The sequence below is a fragment of the Oncorhynchus clarkii genome, chromosome 25, assembly GCF_045791955.1.
Source record: "Oncorhynchus clarkii lewisi isolate Uvic-CL-2024 chromosome 25, UVic_Ocla_1.0, whole genome shotgun sequence".
NCBI classification, from domain to species: domain Eukaryota; kingdom Metazoa; phylum Chordata; class Actinopteri; order Salmoniformes; family Salmonidae; genus Oncorhynchus; species Oncorhynchus clarkii.
This window is the reverse complement of record NC_092171.1, coordinates 20,129,626-20,155,657: the sequence shown is the minus strand read 5'-3', so window position 1 is coordinate 20,155,657 and position 26,032 is coordinate 20,129,626. Positions and strand designations below refer to the sequence as shown.

The following is a 26,032-nucleotide window of genomic DNA, read 5'->3' as shown; positions in this document are numbered from 1 at the left end:
TGGAGGAAGATGACTGTCATTGGCTGAGGAAAACGCCTCCCTGGCACTGCATAAGGTACACCAGCCCCAATGGCGCCACAAACAGAACTGTAGGCATTCATCATCTCAATACCATCTCAATAACTTGTCTTTAAATTGTTAAACACGTGGCAGATCTCCAGAGGACATATTTCAGATGGTATTTCCCATTTTATTTATATTTGCTGACCCCATGTTTGTTTTGCTTGCGGCCCCTCATACCCCTCACCTCCAGTGCGAGCTGGTGGCTGGTGGTTGTGGCAAGTTTCCACTGGCTTCTGGGTTCCAAGTCAGTGGCTTCCCCCTCAGCATTTTCGGGGCACTGTTTCTCTGAAGCAAATACCATAATCTCACCCATTATTTCAATAAAGCGAGGACAGTTTGAAGTCACCCCAGCTCAGTCCTTCTTCCATGCTCCAGACCCCTTCCATTCCCTTCCACGCTCCATTCATTCCCTTCCACGCTCCATTCATTCCCTTCCACGCTCCATCCATTCCCTTCCACGCTCCATCCATTCCCTTCCACGCTCCATTCATTCCCTTCCACGCTCCATCCATTCCCTTCCACGCTCCATCCATTCCCATCAACCCTCCTTCCATGCTCAACCCTCCTTCCATGCTCAACCCTCCTTCCATGCTCAACCCTCCTTCCATTCCCTTCCACGCTCCATCCATTCCCTTCCACGCTCCATCCATTCCCTTCCACGCTCCATCCACCCATCAACCCTCCTTCCATGCTCAACCCTCTTTCCATGCTCAATCCTCCTTCCATGCTCAACCCTCCTTCCGTGCTCAACCCTCCTTCCATTCCCTTCCACGTACCATCCATTCCCTTCCACCCTCCTTCCATCCATCAACCCTCCTTCCATGCTCAACCCTCTTTCCATGCTCAACCCTTCTTCCATGCTCAACCCTCCTTCCATGCTCAACCCTCCTTCCATGCTCAACCCTCCTTCCATTCCCTTCCACGCTCCATCCATTCCCTTCCACGCTCCATCAACCCTCCTTCCATGCTCAACCCTCCTTCCATGCTCAACCCTCCTTCCATTCCCTTCCACGCTCCATCCATTCCCTTCCACGCTCCATCAACCCTCCTTCCATGCTCAACCCTCCTTCCATGCTCAACCCTCCATCCATGCTCAACCCTCCATCCATGCTCAACCCTCCATCCATGCTCAACCCTCCATCCATTCCCTTCCACGCTCCATCCATTCCCTTCCACGCTCCATCCATTCCCTTCCACGCTCCATCCATTCCCTTCCACGCTCCATCCATTCCCTTCCACGCTCCATCCATTCCCTTCCACGCTCCATCCATTCTCTTCCACGCTCCATCCATTCCCTTCCAAGCTCCATCCATTCCTTTCCACGCTCCATCCATTCCTTTCCACGCTCGCTCCATCCATCCATCAACCCTCCTTCCATGCTCAACCCTCCTTCCATGCTCAACCCTCCTTCCATTTCCTTCCATGCTCAAACCTCCTTCCATTTCCTTCCATGCTCAAACCTCCTTCCATTTCCTTCCATGCTCAAACCTCCTTCCATTTCCTTCCATGCTCAAACCTCCTTCCATTTCCTTCCATGCTCAAACTTCCTTCCATTTCCTTCCATGCTCAAACCTCCTTCCATTTCCTTCCATGCTCAAACCTCCTTCCATTCGGCAATTAAGCCCCCCCAAAACATGATTCATTCATCAACATGCCATTTAGTGGCTTTAATTAACTACGTTACCTTGGAGAAAGCCATATGTATATTGTCATGATGATTGCAACCATATTTTAAGACTAACCCCTCAACCATTCCTATATTTCCCACCCCTAGAAGACCAGTGAGCTGATGGAGAATGTGTCCCAGGTGAGGGCCCAGGAGATAGCAGAGCTGAGGGGGAAGGTGGGGACCCTGGAGCAGGCCCTAGGGCTCATGGTGGGGGAGTTTGAGAGACACAGCACCGGGCCCTGGACAGCACCCAGGCCGGCCAAGTGGAGTTGGACAAGTTGCAGAAGCTGCTGGCCATGCGGGAGAAGGAGATGGGGCGAGTGAAGCGGCAGCCACAGCATTGTGAAGCAATGCACAAAGCTAGAACGATTCTTCCAGGAGGCCCTGGGCAAGGTGAAGCATGAGATCCAGGCCTGCTGGCTGCAGTACAGGCAGGAGGCCCACCGCAGGAGGATGCGTAAGGCCTGGTCAGGCAAGCAGGAGTACTCCTGAATCCACACCTCCCCCAAAAAACCCTCACAGCACCAACAGTGTCCACACCGACCTGGAGGAGGCTGAGAAGTGGCCTGCCTGCGGTAATCACCACCACTTACCGTACATTGCCCCATTTCTCTGGTAGCAACTACTTGTCAGCTGTATATGATTCAGCAGTCATCTATTCAAAACACAGTACACTGTTCAAAAGTTGACAAATAATGTCTAGACTGTTCCTACATGAAAATCAATTTTTCCACTACACTTGTGTTTCAGGAAAAATCTCCAGAGCAACAGGGTTGACATCTCTGAACTCACGTGGGAGCAGAAGGAGAAAGAGCTTAGACTGCCAAAATGAACAGACAGAAAGCAAGGTAACAGCTAGCTACTACATCGTGTGGGTCCTGTGTTGTCTGCCAGCAGACATGCTCATTGTTAGCTTCCCTCTTTTCTATTTCTACTGCGTTCAGTTTAGATGATACCATCAATTTGGAATCATTTAAACATGAAAACAAAACCCCTGGCACAATAAAGAGTTGAGATGAAAACGCAGAGATACCATAAGAAGCACGAGCCGTGCTACAGTCTGAGGGCCTTTAAGACATTTAAAAAGGAGTCACAAATAAACAGCTCTTTGGTCAGCAGAAGAGGATACCATAAAACATCAGTTTATGGTAACATCAACATCATTTTCTTTTCCGTACAGCTGCTTAAAAAGAAGGAAGAAAGAGTCTGGGCACAATAGTAAAAATAGGACCGGCCACAGTCCTGTGCTTGGAAACAAACATCTGGCCACGCCGATTTGCCTTCAGCCTCTTGGCCCCACTTCACGTGCACAAGCAGTTGATTTAGTTCTTTGAACGCCTGTGGTTAGGGAACAGCTAGCAGCATCATTGTCAACTTGAGTGCAGGGGATCTCCTGGCGTCTAGCCTTGCAAACAGAGCATTTGGTGACCTAGGATGAATTTACAGAAACCCAGTAGAGTAGGAATCATAATGACTCATTTCTGCAGTCTACAGCTAGAGAGAACAGCTGCCACAGTAGGGGAAAACATTCCTTTTTAAAATCTACAGCATTTCAATCTACTCTTCCTTTTGCAGGAATCTGAGCCAACCTTTGGTGTTGTTGGCATCCCCAGATAGGAACCTGAACGACACAGATCCCGGGTAAGACACCAAAACAATACTTGAGGAGAATGTCCTGGTTTCTCTTTGTAATTACAAAGCTTCGGTAGATTTATCTGTCCCATGGAGCATGTTTAAACACCAGCAGTGAGAGTGATTTATCATCAGACCTTGTAGATTTGTTGTTACATAATGACATATGCCTTGCAGAATTACAGAGGAGCCGTCCCTTGCGACCATCACCCAGGCGCCTGTGTACACCCTGCCCTCCAACCCCAGCCGGATATCCAGAACACATGAGCTCCCCGACAGTCCCCTGCGGTGTTAATGTCACGGTCGGTCTGAGAATTTTGCTGCTCCAAATGAAGTCTCCAGAATTATGTTGATGGTTTTGTGAAAAACGTTTGTGTGGTATTTTCTGATAGACATCATTTAATACGTACAAAAGGAAAACTTTAACTTTTTAAAAGGAGTCAGGACAGACAGACGAACGATAAAGGGTTCAATTAAAATGGATTGCTTTTTATTAAAATGCAACATGTACTGAAGGTAATGAAATATTGACACATGCAGGAATAACTGCACCACAGGATGTGTGCATAACACACATTTCTAAGATCCAGATGAACTGAATCCATGATTAATAGTGGCATCCCATTTGGCAGCTACACATTCATCAATATCATAATGTTGTTGAGGCAGTGTATTTTGAACACTGACGTTGCATAGAAGAAAAGCTATGCAAGTACTTCACACTGTTTAAGCTCCTTTTTAACTCCTTTTTAGCATTATTGCCAAAAACGTAACATAGATCGTCATGATCTGTGAGAACCCTTGGGAGCTGCTAGCCTAATATACACATAATTACTAGAAACTTGCATAGAACAAGGGTACTGTCAATCAACAATGAAGCCAAACTATTTATGCATAGTGAGTGAGTGAATCTTGAGATACCATTGAAGAAGAAAAAAACACATCTGTGGGTAATTAGCAACTAATGACGACGGGACTGCACAGAAGTTTTGACATTTTGCTTCATAGAAGACATGGGAAATGTTTTCCTCCAGACCAGTTAGCGTCCCATGGTTGGCATGTAAACTGAAGGAGTTTGCACAGTGGAGTCTTCTGCCTTCCATTGTGAAGAACAGTTTTGATCTGTGTGTAAACCTGTAGAAAGTAGGGTAAGAACCAGTAGAAAGTAGGGAAGACAACTATAATATGCTGCTCTGTAACTAGATGTGGCATCATGACCGTATTACATCACTGAGAACATTAAACAAAGCTGAAAATCTGGACTGAATACAGTTGGCTTTGACCAGTTATAACTAGTTAAGAGGACCGGGTGGTTTACATCACTAGTCAGCCACAGAAATTCCAACCTTCATGTGGAAATTGTCCAGCACAACCTCCTGTTTGTCTACCTTACCTTATGTCAACTGATACACTTTTGCCGTAGAAGTTGGTGGCTCCTCTGAAAGAACCTCGTGAGCCAGTGAAGGAGAACATGGGCAGAGGAACAGGGATAGGAACATTTATCCCAATCTGAAAAACACAAACTTCCATTACTGCACTGGAAATACAAGCTGTTGACTCAAACAGGATCAGAGCAACTGGATGAGTAACTCTGGGAGAGGAAGGTGTACTAAATGCATGAAATTCATTACATCAAACCGAAAAGCATTGCTTGTTGTTTTTGAGGCCACTGGAAACTCACGGTTGGTTGAGAATGTTTGAAAAAGCAGGAGTAATTTTGGACACCGGAGTCAAACCTTTTGGCTGAGGGAGCGAAAAAAGATGAGGCTTTTGTTACAGCGAGGTTTGTAGGTGATTACAGCACATGGCCTGCCCTACACAGTGTCCTCCGTCATGTGAAGAGATAACTGGGTATAGCTGAGGCCCGCAAACAAATAGGGTAAAGTCAGGCCATATTTATGCTTTAAAATATTTAACAGGTCCTAAGGAATCCCTTTTGAGTTTAATTTAAGATTCTCTCCTATAATCCTACCAGGAAAATGTATTTCTATGTCCCCCTGTTTTGATTAAAAAGGCACATATTTGCTATAGCTATTTGTAGTCCACATGGGGCCAGGTGGTGAGGGGCAGAAGAGTTGATTTTAGAGCAGACGCAAACAAGGCTATACTTTTCATGGAAAATAATTATTGTTGAGTGTATGATTTAGAACAGAGGTGCGATGTCCGCCTTGTTTAAGGTATAGACATGGCAGAAGGATATGAATGGCTCCATTCTCCCAGGACATAGGGGGACACACAGGGGTCCACAGCTACTCACCTGGCCTATGTCCACCTCGTGAGTGTATTTGCGTGCTGTGGCTCCGTTTGTGGTGAAGATAGCTGTGCTAATGCCATAGGGGTTATCGTTGACCAGGCTGATGGCATCATCTAAAGATTCAGCCTCCAGGACCACCAAAACAGGCCCAGGGACCTCCTCAGTATAGCACTTCATCTGGGGCTAAGATAAAATGAATTGACAGATTCAGGATTTGCACAGAAATGAACATAATTTTGGGCATTACAGCGTGTCATCTGCAAGCACACACAAACTTACTGTGACCTTGCCGATGATGGTTGGTCCCAAAAAGTTGCCATTATCATAGCCCTTGACTTTCCTGCCGTTGAGTAGCAGCTGGACTCCCTCATCCACCCCACTCTGGATCAGGCTGTTGACCCTCTGCTTGGCCTGAGAGATCAGGGGCCCCACGTCCACTCACACCTTGTCCCCTGAGAGGGTTCCCGAAAAAGAACCTGCGGTGAGAACTCTCCCTCACAGCCACACAAATACCCCTTTAGCCAAACACAAACACAAAAGCCCAGCTAGGGCGAGGGGCACCCAGCAGCACTCCCTCTAAAATGGCTGTTTAAATGCAGCCACACAAATTAGAGAGTATATCATTGCAAATAAGAGGCATCATTTATTCTTCTCCCCAACAACTTCTTTTCACAAAGACTTGATGCTCTGAGCTACTCTTAAGCGTTTGGCGCAAATGACACCGCAAATTTGCAGCATGAGTGACTCAAGCCCTCTCTCCCAGCTCAGCCCCATCTGAAGTTATGGTACAGCTAAGAGGCGAGACGTGGTTAGGGCTGCGTGGGTGGCTTTAAGAGGACTAAGCAGAGGGCCCATTAGGGCTGGTTAGGGTGGGAGGTGTGAGCAGGGTGAGGTACCTGCGTTAGCGCGCAGAGCCTTGGCACGTTCCACCACTTCAGGCAGCCAGCTGAGGGCTTTGCCCACCAGGATGGCTGTGGAGAGGGCCATGCAGCGCTGTTCTGGTTCCCTAAATCCACCAGCTGGTTCAGAGTGTTCTTATTGGCATCAGGCATCACCACACCATGGTTCTTTGCTCCCTACAGCAGAGCATAAGAGGGAAATGTTTAGCCTCCTAGCACTTGACTTCAATACCAAGGAGAGTGATCCAATTCAAGTAAAAGCCCATTACATCATGTCTTCAATGTGGTTGAATGCAGATTCAAACAGAGATGGTCTCAAAAGTTCATCCTCTTAAAGAACTTTAGTGAACAAACAATAGAAAGTACAATATTGTAAGTGCTTTACATTACACCAGTGCATTTCATTTGTAGATGATGTGAATGTGTAAAAAAAATAGACTTCAGTTCTACAAAGTATGGGAACCTTATCTAAATTACCTAGAACCTGAGGTATCAGCTATTATGCTGCAAGGATTCTCTTAGAGAATGGTGGTGATCTTTGTATTTCAGAATTACACTGTAACGTCTTGGTTTAAACTGAGCTTTTTTGTTTAATTTCTGTTTGTAAGTTTGTTTAAAATGTATATATTGAGAGACGCAATGATCAGGATGGGGTGAGAGAAGCGCCGAGCGGGAAGAGGAAAATGGTGTGGGTGTATGTGTACAGTGGGGCAAAAAAGTATTTAGTCAGCCACCAATTGTGCAAGTTCTCCCACTTAAAAAGATGAGGCCTGTAATTTTCATCATAGGTACACTTCAACTATGACAGACAAAATGAGAAGAAAAAAATCCAGAAAATCACATTGTAGGATTTTTAATGAATTTATTTGCAAATTATGGTGGAAAATAAGTATTTGGTCATTAACAAAAGTTTCTCAATACTTTGTTATATACCCTTTGTTGGCAATGACAGAGGTCAAACGTTTTCTGTAAGTCTTCACAAGGTTTTTACACACTGTTGCTGGTATTTTGGCCCATTCCTCCATGCAGATCTCCTCTAGAGCATTGATGTTTTGGGGCTGTTGCTGGGCAACACAGACTTTCAACTCCCTCCAAAGATGTTCTATGGGGTTGAGATCTGGAGACTGGCTGGGCCTCTCCAGGACCTTGAAATGCTTCTTACGAAGCCACTCCTTCGTTGCCCGGGCGGTGTGTTTGGGATCATTGTCATGCTGAAAGACCCAGCCACGTTTCATCTTCAATGCCCTTGCTGATGGAAGGAGGTTTTCACTCAAAATCTCACGATACATGGCCCCATTCATTCTTTCCTTTACATGGATCAGTCGTCCTGGTCCCTTTGCAGAAAAACAGCCCCAAAGCATGATGTTTCCACCCCCGTGCTTCACAGTAGGTATGGTGTTCTTTGGATGCAACTCAGCATTCTTTGTCCTCCAAACACGACGAGTTGAATTTTTACCAAAAAGTTATATTTTGTTTTCATCTGACCATATGACATTCTCCCAATCTTCTTCTGGATCATCCAAATGCTCTCTAGCAAACTTCAGACGGGCCTGGACATGTACTGGCTTAAGCAGGGGGGCACGTCTGGCACTGCAGGATTTGAGTCCCTGGCGGCGTAGTGTGTTACTGATGGTAGGCTTTGTTACTTTAGTCCCAGCTCTCTGCAGGTCATTCACAAGGTCCTCCCGTGTGGTTCTGGGATTTTTGCTCACCATTCTTGTGATCATTTTGACCCCACGGGGTGAGATCTTGCGTGGAGCCCCAGATCGAGGGAGATTATCCGTGGTCTTGTATGTCTTCCATTTCCTAATAATTGATCCCACAGTTGATTTCTTCAAACCAAGCCACTTACCTATTGCAGATTCAGTCTTCCCAGCCTGGTGCAGGTCTACACTTTTGTTTCTGGTGTCCTTTGACAGCTCTTTGGTCTTGGCCATAGTGGAGTTTGGAGTGTGACTGTGAGGTTGTGGACAGGTGTCTTTTGTACTGATAACAAGTTCAAACAGGTGCCATTAATACAGGTAATGAGTGGAGGACAGAGGAGCCTCTTAAAGAAGAAGTTACAGGTCTGTGAGAGCCAGAAATCTTGCTTGTTTGTAGGTGACCAAATACTTATTTTCCACCATAATTTGCAAATAAATTCATTAAAAATCCTACAATGTGATTTTCTGGATTGTTTTTCTCATTTTGTCTGTCATAGTTGAAGTGTACCTATGATGAAAATTACAAGCCTCTCATCTTTTTAAGTGGGAGAACATGCACAATTGGTGGCTGACTAAATACTTTTTGCACCACTGTATATATACACACACACTGCTCAAAAAAATAAAGGGAACACTAAAATAACACATCCTAGATCTGAATGAATGAAATATTCTTATTAAATACTTTTTTCTTTACATAGTTGAATGTGCTGACAACAAAATCACACAAAAATGATCAATGGAAATCAAATTTATCAACCCATGGATGTCTGGATTTGGAGTCACTCAAAATTAAAGTGGAAAACCACACTACAGGCTGATCCAACGTTGATGTAATGTCCTTAAAACAAGTCAAAATGAGGCTCAGTAGTGTGTGTGGCCTCCACGTGCCTGTATGACCTCCCTACAACGCCTGGGCATGCTCCGGATAGGGTGGCGGATGGTCTCCTGAGGGGTCTCCTCCCAGACCTGGACTAAAGCATCCGCCAACTCCTGGACAGTCTGTGGAGCGAGACATGATGTCCCAGATGTGCTCAATTGGATTCAGGTCTGGGGAACGGGCGGGCCAGTCCATAGCATCAATGCCTTCCTGTTGCAGGAACTGCTGACACACTCCAGCCACATGAGGTCTAGCATTAGGAGGAACCCAGGGCTAACCGCACCAGCATATGGTCTCACAAGGGGTCTGAGGATCTCATCTCGGTACCTAATGGCAGTCAGGCTACCTCTGGCGAGCACATGGAGGTCTGTGCGGCCCCCCAAAGAAATGTCACCTCACACCATGACTGACCCACCGCCAAACCGGTCATGCTGGAGGATGTTGCAGGCAGCAGAACGTTCTCCACGGCGTCTCCAGACTCTGTCACATCTGTCACATGCTCATACCACCCTCATGGAGTCTGTTTCTGACCGTCTGGCCTGTCTTCTGGTAGCGCCTCCATGCTCTGGACACTACGCTGACAGACACAGCAAACCTTCTTGCCACAGTTCGCATTGATGTGCCATCCTGGATGAGCTGCACTACCTGAGCCACTTGTGTGGGTTGTAGACTCCGTCTCATGCTACCACTAGAGTGAAAGCACCGCCAGCATTCAAAAGTGACCAAAACATCAGCCAGGAAGCATAGGAACTTAGAAGTGGTCTGTGGTCCCCACCTGCAGAACCACTCCTTTATTGTGGGTGTCTTGCTAATTGCCTATAATTTCCACCTGTTGTCTATTCCATTTGCACAACAGCATGTGAAATGTATTGTCAATCAGTGTTGCTTCCTAAGTGGACAGTTTGATTTCACAGAAGTGTGATTGACTTGGAGTTACATTGTGTTGTTTAAGTGTTCCCTTTATTTTTTGGAGCAGTATATATATATATATATATATACACACACACACGTATGTGTAAGTGAGTGCTGTTTGTTTTGCTTTGTCTCTGTTGTTGTCTCTCTTAATATGGGTGACAATTGTGAAATTCCAATTAAAAAAAAGACTGTTACAAAAAAAAAAAATATTAGACTAACTTCCACAACGTGTGTAACTGGCTGTCTGGCTCAATCCCTGTTCCAGCTGTACAGCTAATCAGCCAAATTGGAGAAGAGAAGCAGAGAGGACATCCTTCAACAACCGTTTCTAAGCCAACACTGCCACCCTCTGTTTATTTCTAGAAACAACATATGAATGTCAGAATTGCCATGTTGGACTGTACTCTCATGCCGTTTTTGGATCCCCTCTCATAGATGTCCTCTCCAGCTTGGTTGGAGCCCACAAAGCTGATGGCTGGATGATCACATAAGGTATACAGCTATGAAAGACAGGGACTTATTTTAGATTTAGCACTGACAGGCCAGCCAAAATCAATTCATAATCTCTGCACTTTGTAATACAACAACGACGTCAATGCATGAGAATCAAAGCACAGAGACAAATTTAATAATTCACATCACATTAGTAATGCCTCGAGATACAGTGGGGAGAACAAGTATTTGATAACCTGCAAAATCGGCAGTGTTTCCTACTTACAAAGTATAGAGGTCTGTAATTTTTATCATAGGTACACTTCAACTGTGAGAGACGGAATCTAAAACAAAAAAAATCATACAATGTGATTTTCTGGATTTAAGTAATTAATTTGCATTTTATTGCATGACATAAGTATTTGATACATCAGAAAAGCAGAACTTAATATTTGGTACAGAAACCATTGTTTGCAATTACAGAGATCATACGTTTCCTGTAGTTCTTGACCAGGTTTGCACACACTGCAGCAGGGATTTTGGCACTCTCCTCCATACAGACCTTCTCCAGATCCTTCAGGTTTCGGGGCTGTCGCTGAGCAATACGGACTTTCAGCTCCCTCCAAAGATTTTCTATTGGGATCAGGTCTGGAGACTGGCTAGGCCACTCCAGGACCTTGAGATGCTTCTTACGGAGCCACTCCTTAGTTGCCCTGGCTGTGTGTTTCGGGTCGTTGTCATGCTGGAAGACCCAGCCACGACTCATCTTCAATGCTCTTACTGAGGGAAGGAGGTTGTTGGCCAAGATCTCGCGATACATGGCCCCATCCATCCTCCCCTCAATACGGTGCAGTCGACCTGTCCCCTTTGCAGAAAAGCATCCCCAAAGAATGATGTTTCCACCTCCATGCTTCACGGTTGGGATGGTGTTCATGGGGTTGTACTCATCCTTCTTCCTCCAAACACGGCGAGTGGTGTTCAGACCAAAAAGCTCTATTTTTGTCTCATCAGACCACATGACCTTCTCCCAATCCTCCTCTGGATCATCCAGATGGTCATTGGCAAACTTCAGACGGGCCTGGACATGCGCTGGCTTGAGCAGGGTCCCCACCTTGCGTGCGCTGCAGGATTTTAATCCATGACGGCGTAGTGTGTTACTAATGGTTTTCTTTGAGACTGTGGTCCCAGCTCTCTTCAGGTCATTGACCAGGTCCTGCCGTGTAGTTCTGGGCTGATCCCTCATCTTCCTCATGATCATTGATGCCCCACGAGGTGAGATCTTGCATGGAGCACCAGACCGAGGGTGATTGACCGTCATCTTGAACTTCTTCCATTTTCTAATAATTGCGCCAACAGTTGTTGACTTCTCACCAAGCTGCTTGCCTATTGTCCTGTAGCCCATCCCAGCCTTGTGCAGGTCTACAATGATGTCCTTACACAGCTCTCTGGTCTTGGCCAGTGTGGAGAGGTTGGAGTCTGCTTGATTGAGTGTGTGGACAGGTGTCTTTTATACAGGTAACGAGTTCAAACAGGTGCAGTTAATACAGGTAATGAGTGGAGAACAGGAGGGCCTCTTAAAGAAGAACTAACAGGTCTGCGAGAGCCAGAATTCTTACTGGTGGTAGGTGATCAAACACTTATGTCATGCAATAAAATGCAAATGAATTACTTAAATCATACAATGTGATTTTCTGGATTTTAGTTTTATATTCCGTCTCTCACAGTTTAAGTGTACCTATGATAAAAATGACAGACCTCCACATGCTTTGTAAGTAAGAAAACCTGCAAAATCGGTAGTGTATCAAATAATAGGTCTCCCCACTGTATATCTCAGAGAACAGCAGGTGATGGGGCATGTCGCTATTCTCTTACCGTCCTGCCTGCCATGGATGATGTTCAGGGTCCCACATAGCATCCCAGCGTCCTGCAGCATCTTGGCCAAGAGCATGATGCAGGCTGGCACCCGCTCTGAGGGCTTCAGCAGGTAGGTGTTGCCACACGCCATGCCAACGGGCAACATCCACAGAGGGATCATGGCGGGGAAGTTGCCCCGCCATGCCCAATGGGCAGGCAGCATCTTTGGTGACGGAGGGTCTGCCCCAGCATCAGGGAGTTGATGCTGCATGTGTGCTCTACTAAATCAAAACAAATTGTATTGATCACATACATATTTAGCAGATGTTATTGCGGGTGTAGCAGAATGCTACCACCTCTGGAGACGGAAGTGGATGTTCGTCAGTGATAGAGACAAGCTGGGTCAGTCACAGAATGTGTGTCACTATCCCTCACACGGAGACGGTCACAAGCGATAGACCAAAGATCTCTTTACATTATTTCAATGTCTAGGTCACTCGTGGAAAGATGAACCATTTCCTTGGCTGCACCACAAGTATCCACAGAAGCTAAAAGACCATATCCCCAAATATTTCCCTTCGGAAAGGCTGGTGGACATGAGACTTATGCAATCCTCTGAACACATCCCCCTCTGCATCTGCCAGGGTCTCGCCCTTCTCCAGAGTATGCTCCTGGCAAGCTCTTACTGTAACAAGACACACACACCATGAGCCAACACACCAAATAAGTTTCCTGATTTAAAATGAGTAACTTGCATTAAAGTCAACCCGAGCAACAGTAAGGGTAAACCAATTGTATAGAAGCATGCTAAATATGTCGGGTATAAATGTTTAGGGCAAGGGCATGCAGGGGTAGTCTTTAAACCCCATAATATGACAAAAACAATGTGCCAAGTTCATGTTTCTAAATGTGCAATGAAGCGTGGATGATGAGATTTTACCTTTGCTTCTGTTTATTTATTTAAATTTAACTAGGCAAGTCAGTTAAGAACAAATTCTTATTTGCACTGACGACCTACTCCGACCAAAACTGGACGATGCTGGGCCAATTTGGCGCCGCCCTATGGGACTCCCAATCAGGGCCGGATGTGATACAGCCTGGATTCGAACCAGGTACTATGGTGCTCTTGCACTGAGATGCAGTGCCTTAAACCGCTGCGCCACTCAGGATTGTATTGTACTTCAAAACAGGTTGTAATACATGTTCAATTTAAAATCGGTTTGTCATATACAGTCATGGCCAAAAGTTGAGAATGACACAAATATTAATTTCCAAAGTTTGCTGCTTCAGTGTCTTTAGATATTTTTGTCAGATGTTACTATGGAATATGGAATATAATTACAAGGCTTTTTATTGACAATTACATGAAGTTAATGCAAAGAGTCAATATTTGCAGTGTTGACTCTTCTTTTTCCAAGACCTTTGCAATCCACCCTGGCATGCTGTCAATTACCTTCTGGGCCACATCCTGACTGATGGCAGCCCATACTTGCATTATCAATGCTTGGAGTTCGTCAGAATTTGTTTTTTTGTTTGTCCACCCGCCTCTTGAGGATTGACCACAAGTTCTCAATGGGATTAAGGTCTGGGGAGTTTCCTGGCCATGGACCCAAAATATTGATATTTTGTTCCCCAAGCCACTTAGTTATCACTTTTGCCTTATGGCAAGGTGTTCCATCATACTGGAAAAGGCATTGTTCGTAACCAAACTGTTCCTGGATGGTTGGGAGAAGTTGCTCTCGCAGGATGTGTTGGTACCATTTTTTATTCATGGCTGTGTTCTTAGGCAAAATTGTGAGTGAGCCCAGTCCCTCACCTGAGAAGCAACCCCACACATGAATGGTCTCAGGATGCTTTACTGTTGGCATGACACAGGACTGATTATCTCTAGCCTTGTCCTCGTCAACACTCACACCTGTGTTAACGAGAAATCACTGACATGATGTCAGCTGGTCCTTTTGTGGCAGGGCTGAAATGCAGTGGAAATGTTTTTGGGGGATTCAGTTAATTTGCATGGCAAAGAGGGACTTCGCAATTAATTGCAATTCATCTGATCACTCTTTATAACATTCTGGAGTATATGCAAATTGCCATCATACAAACTGAGGCAGGAGACTGAAAATTAATATTTGTGTCATTCTGTACAACCACTATAATGAACAGTTTATTATAAAAGTATTATTTATGTTATTAACTAACCACCGAGGAGGAGTAACATGCGCCCAACCTTCTGGTAGAAAGCAAGAGGTTAGCAATTGCTGCTAATAATAATAATGCATGAGTTCATGCATTTATTGTGAATCGTATCATTTCAACTCTCAGCTATATAGCATGAGAAGCAAAGTAGATGCACTAATCCTACTACCTCATAGTGGGGTGGTTCTGATACCCAAGCTGACAAGGTGAAAAATCTGTCTATGTGCCCTTGAACAAGGCACTTGCTCCAGGGGCTCCGTACTGTTATGGCCAGACCCTGTAAAACACAGGTGTCAAACTCATATCATGGAGGGACAAATGTATGAGGGTCTTCGCTCCTCCCTTGTACTTGATTTATGAATTATGGTCAATAATTAGTAAGGAATCCCCAAACCTGGTTGTCTAGGGCTTAATTGAAAGGAAAAAACTAAAACCTGCAGACACTAGGCCCTCCAAGGAATGAGTTGGACACCTCTATTGTAAAACAACATTTCACTGCACTGTCCGGTGTATGTGACAAAAGCAAATATCATTTTAAACTTCCAGGCCTCTTGTTTGGACGGGATTAATGTACAACTACGGCAATCCGGAATGTCATAGAAGTGCAACTGGCACAAAGGTGAATGTCGGGGTCAATTTCACAGTGATTTTCGGATGGATTACTAAAAGCTAAAAATGTATGAATCAAACCATTTAGCTGGACAGCACACATGGGAGTCATACCTCATCCCGTCAGTAGAAGATGCCTGGTTGTTCTTTAACAGTGCTTTCCTCACCATCTTAAATAAGCATGCCCCATTCAAAAAAATGTAGAACTAAGAACAGATATGGCCCTTGGTTCACTCCAGACCTGACTGCCCTTGACCAGCACAAAAACATCCTGTAGCATACTGCATTAGCATCAAATAGCCCCCGTGATATGCAACTTTTAAGGGAAGTTGGGAACTAATATACACAGGCAGTTAGGAAAGCAAAGGCTAGCTTTTTCCAAACAGAAATTTGCATCATGTAGCACTAATTCCAAAACGTTTTGGGACACTAAAGTCCATGGAGAATAAGAGCACCTCCTCCCAGCTGCCCACTGCACTGAGGCTAGGAGACACTGTCACCACCGATAAATCTACAATAATCGAGAATTTCAAGAAGCATTTTTCTACGGCCTGCCATGCTTTCCACCTGGCTACCCCTACCAACAGCTCTGCACCCCCCGCCCCGCTTCTCCACCCAAATCCAGATAGCTGATGTTCTGAAAGAGCTGTAAAATCTGGACCCCTACAAATCTGCTGGGCTAGACAATCTGGACCCCCTTTCTAAAATTTCTGCCGAAATTGTTGCAACCCCTATTACTAGCCTGTTCAACCTCTCGTATCGTCTGAGATCCCTAAAGATTGGAAAGCTACCACAGTCATACCCCCCTTCAAAGGGGGAGACACTCTAGACCCAAACTGTTACAGACCTATATCCATCCTGCCCTGCCTTTCTAAAGTCTTCGAAAGCCAAGTTAAACAGATCACAGACCATTTCGAATCCCACTGTACCTTCTCCACTATGCAATCTGGTTTCCAAGCTGGTCATGGGTGCACCTCAGCCACGCTCAAGGTCCTAAATGATACCATAACCGTCATCGATAAAAGACAGTACCGTGCAGCCGTCTTCATCGACCTGGCCAAGGCTTTCGACTCTGGCAATCACAGCATTCTTATCAGCAGAATCAATAGCCTTTGTTTCTCAAATGACTGCCTCGCCTGGTTCACCAACTACTTCTCAGATAGAGTTCAGTGTGTCAAATCAGAGGGCCTGTTGTCCGAACCTCTGTCAGTCTATGGGGGTGCCACAGGGTTCAAATCTCGGACCGACTCTTTTCTCTGTATATATCAATGATGTCGCTCTTGCTGCAGGTGATTCTCTGATCCACCTCTACGCAGACGACACCATTCTGTATACATCTGGCCCTTCTCTGGACACTGTGTTAACAAACCTCTAAACAAGCTTGAATGCCATACAACACTCCTTCCGTGGCCTTCAACTACTCTTAAATGCTAGTAAAACTAAATGCATGCTCTTCAACCGTTCGCTGCCCGCACCCGCCCGACAGACTAGCATCACTACTCTGGATGGTTCTGACTTAGAATATGTGGACAACTACAAATACCTAGGTGTCTGGTTAGACTGTAAACTCTCCTTCTAAACTCATATTAAGCATCTCCAATCCAAAATTAAATCTAGAATTGGCTTTCTATTTCGCAACAGAGCCTCCTTCACTCATGCTGCCAAACATACCCTCGTAAAACTGCCTATCCTACCGATCCTCGACTTCGGCGATGTGATTTACAAAATAGCCTCCAACACTCTCCTCGACAAATTGGATGCAGTCTATCACAGTGCCATCCGTTTTGTCACAAAAGCCCCATATACTACCCACCACTGCGACCTGAATGCTCTCATTGGCTGGCCCTCGCTATATATTCGTCGACCAAACCCACTGGCTCTATGTCATCTATAAATCTTTACTAGGTAAAGCCTCACCTTATCTCAGCTCACTGGTCACCATAGAAACACCCACCCGTAGCACACGCGCCAGTAGGTATATTTCACTGGTCATCCCCAAAGCCAACACCTACTTTGGCTGCCTTTCCTTCCAGTTCTCTGCTGTCAATGACTAACGAATTGTGCTGGAGACATATCTCCCTCACTAACTTTAAGCATCAGTTATCAGAGCAGTTTACCAATCACTGCACCTGTACACAGCCCACCCAACTACCTCATCCCCATATTTTTTTTTTTTGCTCTTTCGTTGATCACTCCAGTGTTAATGATACATTTTAATTATTTCGCCACAATGGCCTATTTATTATTTACCTCCCTAATCTTACTACATTTGCACACACTGTGCATAGATTTTTTCTATTGTGTTATTTACTGTATGTTTGTTTATGTGTAACTATGTGTTGTTGTTTTTGTCACACTGCTTTGCTTTATCTTGACCAGGTCGCAGTTGTAAATGAGAACTTGTTCTCAACTGGCCAACCTGGTTAAATAAAATGTGAAATAAAAATAAAATAAAAATATAGCTGCACACCTTGACAGGCAGCAGATATGATAAGCACTTAAAAAAATAATAGCAGGAGGTTGGTTTGGTACCCATTTCTAAGGAGGAATGCTTCCTAAAAGTGACATACAGAATAGTCGATAACAAGACAAGCGCCAAGCCACGACATCTATCATTTTGTAAACAAAGTGAAACATATCAAAAGCATTTAGTCGTCATTAACTCGTGGGTAAAACATTATAACATGATTTCTTACACCTTTCTTCAACAGTGAGCTCGATACAGTCCATGTCATGATGAAAATGTGTTTATTGCTCGATTTATCCCCAAACTATGTACCTTGCCAGCAGTGTCAACAGAAACACTTCAAATGTTCTCCCTCACCTACATCGACAGAAAAGAGGGAGGGATCTGGAAATAGCTGATCACTTATTGACGTAGAACACCTCCCACAAAAATATGAACCTTATTGATTGAAATTACAATTGTATTAGCCAATCTCTATGTAAAATTATAGACGAACCAACTTTTTAGAAAACATTTATAAAGCGCAGCTCAGTCTTTTTGACAACTCGACTGGGTTATTTATGGTCCACCACAGACAATAGCTGAATATGGTCCAAAGATAATGATAGAGGTCTCTAGTGGCCAAAAGGCTATTTTAGAATGGGCAGCGCCACTCAGGGCATCCACCATTTTAAATTTAGTAAACTGGGTGGGACTTCTACTTTTGTTGGCTGATCTAACCTGGTGACCCTGTTGGAGTCTTGTCCAACCAGGTCATTAGGAGGATTTAGCCTATCATGAAGAATAAAATGTACTACTTTAAAATCGAGATAGCCTCAATGGCGCTACACATGATGTCGCAGACGCTATAGTTTCACAGCTACAAAAACGAGTCCTCTACCTATCTCTATGATGTGGTCGCCTATGCTATATAGGAAAAGTACCTACAAATGTACAATTAATTGGCGCTAATTTTATGAAACATGGGAATTTATATAATCTGCATAATATAGTTAACGTTTCCATCTTGCAGTATTGCGCAAAACCGCATAATAAGCTGTCATCAAAGTATTCTGTGGCATGTAATGCCACATCCGCTGTTAAATGCAGAACAAAGTAATAGTTTGTCTACTGTTTCTAGCCTACCTACCCCTTATAACCTGCAATGCGTCTCTCACTCTTGTCTCACAAAGGTACAGTACCAATTATTGCTTGCAACATTTCAGTACTAGACACTGAAACGTGGAATTAATTGAAGATGCTGGGAAAGTGCTTAGTCATAGACAAAAACCAGGGAGGAGGGTATTTGGGAGCACATTCTATTGGCTGCAAGGAACAAAGTTGTTTTCGTTATCATTTTGGAGTAACATACTTTGCAGTAGTTAAACGCCTGATCTGTCTGAATACTATGGCAAATCAAACCAAGGTGAATCAATGAGAAACGTTAAGTAAGATATGAGAAAATGACGCATCACGTGCACTGATGTACTTTTCTTTCCTTTAGCCCATTATTCATGGATATTTTAGGAGTTCGTGCTCTTGGAGGGTTCGAATCGGTATGTACCTTTTGACTATGTATAGTCCACATCTCTGAGTACTTTACAGCATAAGAAAAGTGGCAATTCCTTTTGACACTGTAAATAAATAACCTACGTTGCTTCTTCCAGCGTTTGCTCTGAAAGGTATTGCATTTGACTAAGTCCCAGTCAATCTTATCAAAGATGGGGGTCAGCAGGTAACTTCCTCACGCTTTTGTTTTTAGGTAGAGGTATTGAACATCAATGGTGTAAAATATATGTTCTCATACTGTACACATCAGTTTATAGAACAATACAAGGGGTTAAACCCTATGCAACAAGTGCCTGCTGTCCAAATTGATGGCATCATGCTGTCACAGTCAGTGAGTCCAATGATGTTATTGGTTTGTCAGTGTTTCAACAGTGATGTACTTCTGATAAAAGTTCAACGACAACTTAAATCTAACTCCAAATTCCCCAAATGTAACATTGACCAGACTAATCCACTCACCCTCAGCTGGCAGTGATCCAGTACATTGAGGAGACCAGAACAGGACACAGGCTTCTCCCTGCAGACCCAAAGAAACGTGCCCAGGTGCGCATGATCTCTGACCTTATCGCCTCTGGGATCCAGCCTGTGCAGGTAAGTGAATTACAGCACAAAGAAAGTGGATAAACAAGAGAAAAGTATATAACCAATTGAAGGCACACAGTCCACTGCAGATCTGACCAAGTTTGCAAAACAAACTTTGTTTACTGTATGGACATCATGTGTTTGTATTGCCATTGCAACAATGATGACTATAGAGCTACTCAGTCACGTCTGATCATTTGTATTTCAGAATTTGTATGTGCTACAGAAGATGGGAGCAGAGAAGGTGCAGTGGGCGCATCATTTCATCCAGAGAGGTTTTGAAGGTGGGTAAAAATAGCCTTACATACAATACCAGTATCGCTATAGACAACCATTCCAGTTCTGATTATTGTCCCTGTGTCTTTCAGCCCTGGAGCCCATTCTGAAAGAGACAGCTGGCAAGTACTGTGTAGGGGACGAGGTGAGGGGACACTCATCACATCAAAACACCGTAGACCTCTCTTCAAGTTTAGGAATTCTTGAACTAACCATGTTTACCTTTTAGATTTCCATGGCAGACATCTGTCTCGTCCCTCAAGTCTATAATGCTGAACGGTAAGGCAACCAGTCATTCAGAACACCACTGTATGAGACCAATTCATCACTGAACATACAACCCCACATGACTTGTACATTTGCCCAACAGGTTCAAAGTGGATGTTGATCAGTTCCCAACTATCAAAAGGCTAAACCAAACCTTACTGAAGGTAGATGCTTTCAAAGAGAGTCATCCGTCCTGCCAACTAGACACACCTGCTGAAATATGTACATGAGAACCCCTCTGATGTCTAAGGGAGCCAGTAGTGCCACCATCATTGAATGCTTCTATAAAATACCTTTGTCTTATTTAATGAGATTGAAACCAAAGACGATATATTACTTGTATGATGAAGTTTCGTTATTTTAATACTCATATTTACCCTCTAAGAAACAGTACATTCACCCATCTACACAAATTATGCCAATGCTGACCAAAGTGGATTTGTTAAGGGAAGCAATACAAAATGTAAAAACATTAACAAATAGTGATGTATTAAATCAATTTAAAAAAACATTTACTGTACAAATTCCAAAGTACCATACTAGCCCTCCGTTGATCCTTCATGTTACTGTAGAAGTTTATGGAAAGTGAAAATGGCTGTCTGCACTTTGTTAATTGGTTTTGTAAAAAAGCTGAAGTTCAGCTTACTTCAAATAAAACAGAAAATTGATTTCAGCTCTACCATGTGATCACACACATTGATGAGAAAATATTTAAAAACAGAAGAGATTGCTTGTCAGATCTGATGTGTATACCATATTCTCAATGGGAAAAATGTCACATAAAACAAATGGGTCACGACCCATAATGTGAAACACCACAATGGGATAAAAAGGCATCACTTGCACCATAACTAACAATCACCACCCCCCCCCCCCCCCCCCCCCCCCCCCCCCCCCCCCCCCCCAGGAAAAAAAGCTGATCAGATAAGACTACAGCACAGAACAAACAAAGGGGCCTTAAGCAGCCACAATAAAACTGAAGACTTGATGAAATCTAAGCCTAACGTAACAGAGCCTTACCAAGGACTCAAAAGTCCCTGTACGAGTTCCGCCCATGGCACAATCATATTATTTAGAATGTGTAAACCAGATACAGGGATAAAAAGTCAATTTATTTTCCTTATTTCCCAATAAGGTCGTTATCGTCTCCCACTAAGATCCAGTCTCTTATTCTACAGGGATCTCCACTGTGCACTTCATTGTGTTATTGTAGAAGGTCCCAGCGCAGTCAGAGCCCCCAAACACCAAGACGGTGCAGTGGATGTTGGCATACTCCCCCTTCTGTTTATCAGCATCTGAGATGACAGAGCCTCCCAGATTGATCACACTGTGTCCGGCACGAGGCCTGGCGCAGAGCAGAGGGGAGACCACTGAATGCCACATACTGGTGTCTGAAAAGAACCAAGACAGGCATTTTTATTCAGAGCAAATGAAAGAGGCTGGATTACCAACAACTTTCTTGGAAAAAAATGATAGGCATTGGTGAGTGTGTACTCACCCGTGTTGAAGATATGAACGTCCTGCAGGGCTCCAACAGCACTGCAACCGCCACTGACCAGCATCCTGTTGTCGGATACTGGCAGTGCTGCATGATATCTGACCACAATGATGATAGGGCAACGTTAACTTAGTAAAAAGGAATTTCTACACCAATATGCATCCTTGTTGTTTACAGATACTAAGCAATAAATATCAGATTAAACAAATGGCATAGAATTAAATGGTCACAATATTGGTCTGTATGGCAATAGACATTTTATCACGGCAAGTACTTGATGTCCTAGATATATGAAATACGAAAAATGTCAGATGGGCATTGTGTTCATATTTTACAAGGTTTGATTTGTATTTGTTCTCACCCTCGAGGCAGTGGTGGCATGTTCTCATATTTCACAGCTGTGTACTCCATGAAGCCTTTTGTCAAAAATTACAATTACATTTGAAGATCATGGCAACTAGCTTTTTATATAGAGTACTCCACATTACCACTGTCAGTGCCTTACCAAGATCCAAAATGTGGAGGTCGTTTAGGTAGGTTGCAGTCTTCCTGCCACCAAAAATGAGCAACTGGTTGGACAAAAGTGTGGTTGTGTGCCTGTAATGTAAACACAAAATGTGTTTATTAAATAAGCACGGTCGTCCTGTTATGGTTAGATACAGTAAGTGAAATATTCTAATAGCCCAATGCCTTGTCTACAGAAATATAAATCAAGGAACACTGACCCAAACCTAGGTAGAGGTCGGTCCCCCTCGACGATGGGTTGGTACCAGAGCTCAAACTCTGGGTTAAAAATGTACAGAGCATTACTGCAGACCTTGCCTCCAGGACAGCGGCTTGGGTGAACCCCCCCAAAAACAAAGAGCTCTTTCTTATAGATAGTTGCAGAGTGGTAGGCCAACATGGGGATATCACCTCTTGCCTAGAGGAAGAATTTCCACAAGAGAGAAAATCAAACTTTTCATTTGAAGGTCCTTAAGGTCAATTAAACTATAAAGTGACAAGTGGCTCTGGACAGGACACTCACTGTGACAAGCTTCCACTTCCAGGTTAGAGTGTTGAGGATATAGAGGTCGCTGTAGCGCTGGCCCTCTCTCAGGCCTCCGTACACGTAGACGACCTTGGAATCAGGGTCATAGGTTGCAGAGTGGCCATGGGCACACGGTGGGACAGGTCCAGAGGTGGGGGAGTTCATTGGGAACCAAAAATCGTTGTCTTGAGAAGATAATGTTGACAATCAATTTGATCAATTAAATGTGTGCTGGGCATTTCAAGATGCCAGGTAACAGATGTTTACATTTTGGCTCCAAATTGTTCTATACGTTATTAAAATGGGCAACTCATCTCACCTATTTCCAGTTTCCATAGGGAGTCCTCGCAGTGAGTCTGGTCAGAAGCTTCTCCTCCAATGACAATGGCGGTCTCAGGATCACTCAGACACATGGTGTGGCTCCAGCGCTTTGATGGGCAAACTGAAAACAAAATATCCTTAATGTTTTTCATTCAGCAGAATAGTTGCTATTTGAAATACAAATACAAAACAAATAATTTCATGGCGAATTCTGTAACCTGCTCTGCAGTTGGTCTTCTTCATTCCAGTCTTCTCAACACTGTTCTCTCTAGATAGCTTTCTTTTTTGGGGGCTAGATGCTCGACCAGTATCCTCCTGAGGAATAATTTCAGGGCTCCATGCGATGCGACCCCTCTTCCCAATCACCGTCCGTCTGGGGGTCTTATCCTTCAAATACCATTAAGATTAAAAAGTCAGGTTCAATTTCTCTCGCCACACCACTCCCTACTTGGAAAGTTTCTTATTCAAGCATGAGCCCTACCGTAAGCGAAATACAGGGTTTATCAGATAAAGTGGAATCATCAATTTCTGTCTTGTTAACTTTGAGTTCGGCATAGCAAATGCTGTCTCCTAGATGTGATGAGTTGGGGGTTGAAATCTGCAAAGAGTGACACATTTGATTTCTGTCTCACTGAACTACAATTTTAATGACAGTGTAGACCAGAAAAATGCCTCAAAATCAAGACTGTAGTGACAGGTCTACTAACTAGTGGATAACCCTGCAATTTACCCTCTGACTCCCAGAGGTGTTGAGCAGAGTATGGGAGAGATTGCTGTTGTGCTCGAATGGGCTGGAATGTTTTCTTGGCACACGTGGAGTATTGCTGATGAAACTGGCTTCATTCTTTTCGAGGAAAGAGTTAAATAACAATTTAAGACACTGGTGCATTATGTAGGCTGTTAATCTTTCCAGAATCCTTTGCAAAGACAAATATAGTATCTGGTCAGTATTTAATTTATAATGTGAGATGTCACAACAAAGTGTCACCTGTCACAATAACATTGAAAATGTACAGAATAAAAACGCTTGAAACCATACCTCTCCACAAACAGTGAGCAAAACCTTCCCATATACTCCTCTCCTCCCTTTCTCTGTTGCCTCTTGGACAAGGTCAGCATTCCAATCTCCCTCCCAAGTCAAGCACCTTTAAAACAAGCAATATAGACCTTGTATGCATTTTTGCAATTGTTATTAATTAGAACGCATGTAGGCCTAATGTACCTTGTTTGGTCTGACAATGTACCAATCCTCTGCGGTTTCACGTCCTGGCTAACCAGAACATCAACTGAAATGGTTGTCTCGCTTGATAAGAACCGCCATTCCCCAAGACTGAATACAACAAGTTGTTTGGGCAGTGGCAATGGAACATGGACTTGGTGGCACTGGCGATTGGATTTGCTGCAATAATTACGGACAAACATTTATGCTGTGAACTACAAGGATGAAGATTGGGCATTTCTGTAATGAATAACGATGGCTCAAATTGGGAGTTGCTGCGTGCCCACTTTCAACACTTTAACAACGAAATACCTGATAACTACCTGATAAACTGACGGGGTGCATCGTTTAACGACCAGAGGACGAAAAAATGTAACCGTCCCATGTTGATTTCCTCTGAAGTGAATCAGCAAAATTGCAGATTTGCGTTAACGAAGATTATCCCAATATTACCAGGACAAATCGCTCGCCAGTGCAAGTGAAAGTGGCGTGCAATTTATAAACTGCGCACCTGTTATCTGCTCTATTGGGTTGCAGTGTGCACAGATCTAGGGTCAGTTTAGTCTCAACCCAGTCCAAATCCTCACCATTCAGGCCGACTTTACCCTGCTGTCGTGTGACCTCGTTCTATCCTCATCTGATTACTTTTTGGAACAGCTCAAAATAAAACTGTTGATGGATGTTTCATCAGCTGTGTTATACTTACATCAACTCCCTCATGATTGTTCTTAATGGAGAATCATGGGACAAAATCCCATAAGAGCATAGGCCTTAAGCTGTATGTGTGAGATAGGTCAGCTCTAATGATCAAATCCTATAGCATTTATGCAATGGTCTCAATCTTCAGAATGAGTTAAACAATTCAGTTTATCCAACTGATTCTGTGATTTGAGCAGTTGCAGGATAACAAAACAAAATAAAATCAGATTATATTTGTCACATGCGTCTAATAAAACAGGTAGTAGACCTTACAGTGAAATGCTTTCTTTCAAGACCTTTTAACCAACAATACAAAAACATTTTTAAAGAAAGAAAATATTTGCTAAAAAAAATAAAACATTTTTTTTTAGGTAGGACAAAAAGTAACACAATAAAATAACAATAATGAGGCTATGTACAGGGGGTACCGGTACCGAGTCAATGTATGGGGGTACAGGTTAGTGGATGTAATTGAGGTAAAATGTACATGTAGGTAGGGGTTATTGTGAATTTTTCAGTACATATGTGGCAATTACTTATTTCAGAAGGAGCCGTTAGCCGTCATTAGACACCATTAGACCTGATTACACCTCTTGGGTTTTTTCCAGAACAGGGGTGTGTCCCCTTTTCAGAGGAGTCAGCCGGAGGACATGTAGCGTGCCAAGGTCTGTTGCTATGGTCCTACATGCATGAAACTATTTCTGTGAGACTCTACAGGTTGCATGTCCTAATATGAAGGCAATATTATTTTATTTTTTATTATTTCACCTTTATTTAACCAGGTAGGCTAGTTGAGAACAAGTTCTCGTTTACAACTGCGACCTGGCCAAGATAAAACACAGCAGTTCGGCACATAAAACAACACAGAGTTACACATGGAATAAACAAACATACAGTCAATAATACAGTATATATATATTTTTTTATAAAGTCTATATACAGTGAGTACAAATTAGGTGAGATAAGGGAGGTAAAGGCAATAAATAGGCCATGGTGGTGAAGTAAATACAATATAGCAA

The 26,032-nt window shown here is 43.7% G+C and overlaps 2 protein-coding genes and 1 pseudogene across 2 annotated transcripts; 2 read left to right on the top strand and 1 right to left on the bottom strand.

Moving 5' to 3' along the window:
- Positions 1-211: 211 nt before the first annotated feature.
- On the top strand, positions 212-3,659 carry LOC139383584 (basal body-orientation factor 1-like; annotated as a pseudogene).
- Positions 3,660-18,856: 15,197 nt separating this feature from the next.
- Positions 18,857-20,923, top strand: LOC139383443 (maleylacetoacetate isomerase-like). The gene is made up of 9 exons (XM_071127991.1): positions 18,857-18,978; positions 19,057-19,108; positions 19,220-19,287; positions 19,372-19,452; positions 19,587-19,712; positions 19,912-19,987; positions 20,072-20,124; positions 20,209-20,258; positions 20,350-20,923. Exons 4-9 carry the CDS (start codon positions 19,402-19,404, stop codon positions 20,474-20,476), a joined length of 483 nt encoding a protein of 160 aa, XP_070984092.1. The 5' UTR covers positions 18,857-18,978; positions 19,057-19,108; positions 19,220-19,287; positions 19,372-19,401; the 3' UTR covers positions 20,477-20,923.
- Positions 20,924-21,222: 299 nt separating this feature from the next.
- Positions 21,223-24,659, bottom strand: LOC139383583 (rab9 effector protein with kelch motifs). The gene is made up of 11 exons (XM_071128157.1): positions 24,627-24,659; positions 23,826-23,939; positions 23,577-23,693; positions 23,314-23,482; positions 23,094-23,216; positions 22,772-22,959; positions 22,470-22,666; positions 22,250-22,341; positions 22,106-22,160; positions 21,745-21,842; positions 21,223-21,637 (listed from the first exon to the last, which is right to left on the bottom strand). Exons 1-11 carry the CDS (start codon positions 24,657-24,659, stop codon positions 21,414-21,416), a joined length of 1,410 nt encoding a protein of 469 aa, XP_070984258.1. The 3' UTR covers positions 21,223-21,413.
- Between the last annotated feature and the right edge of the window lie 1,373 nt (positions 24,660-26,032).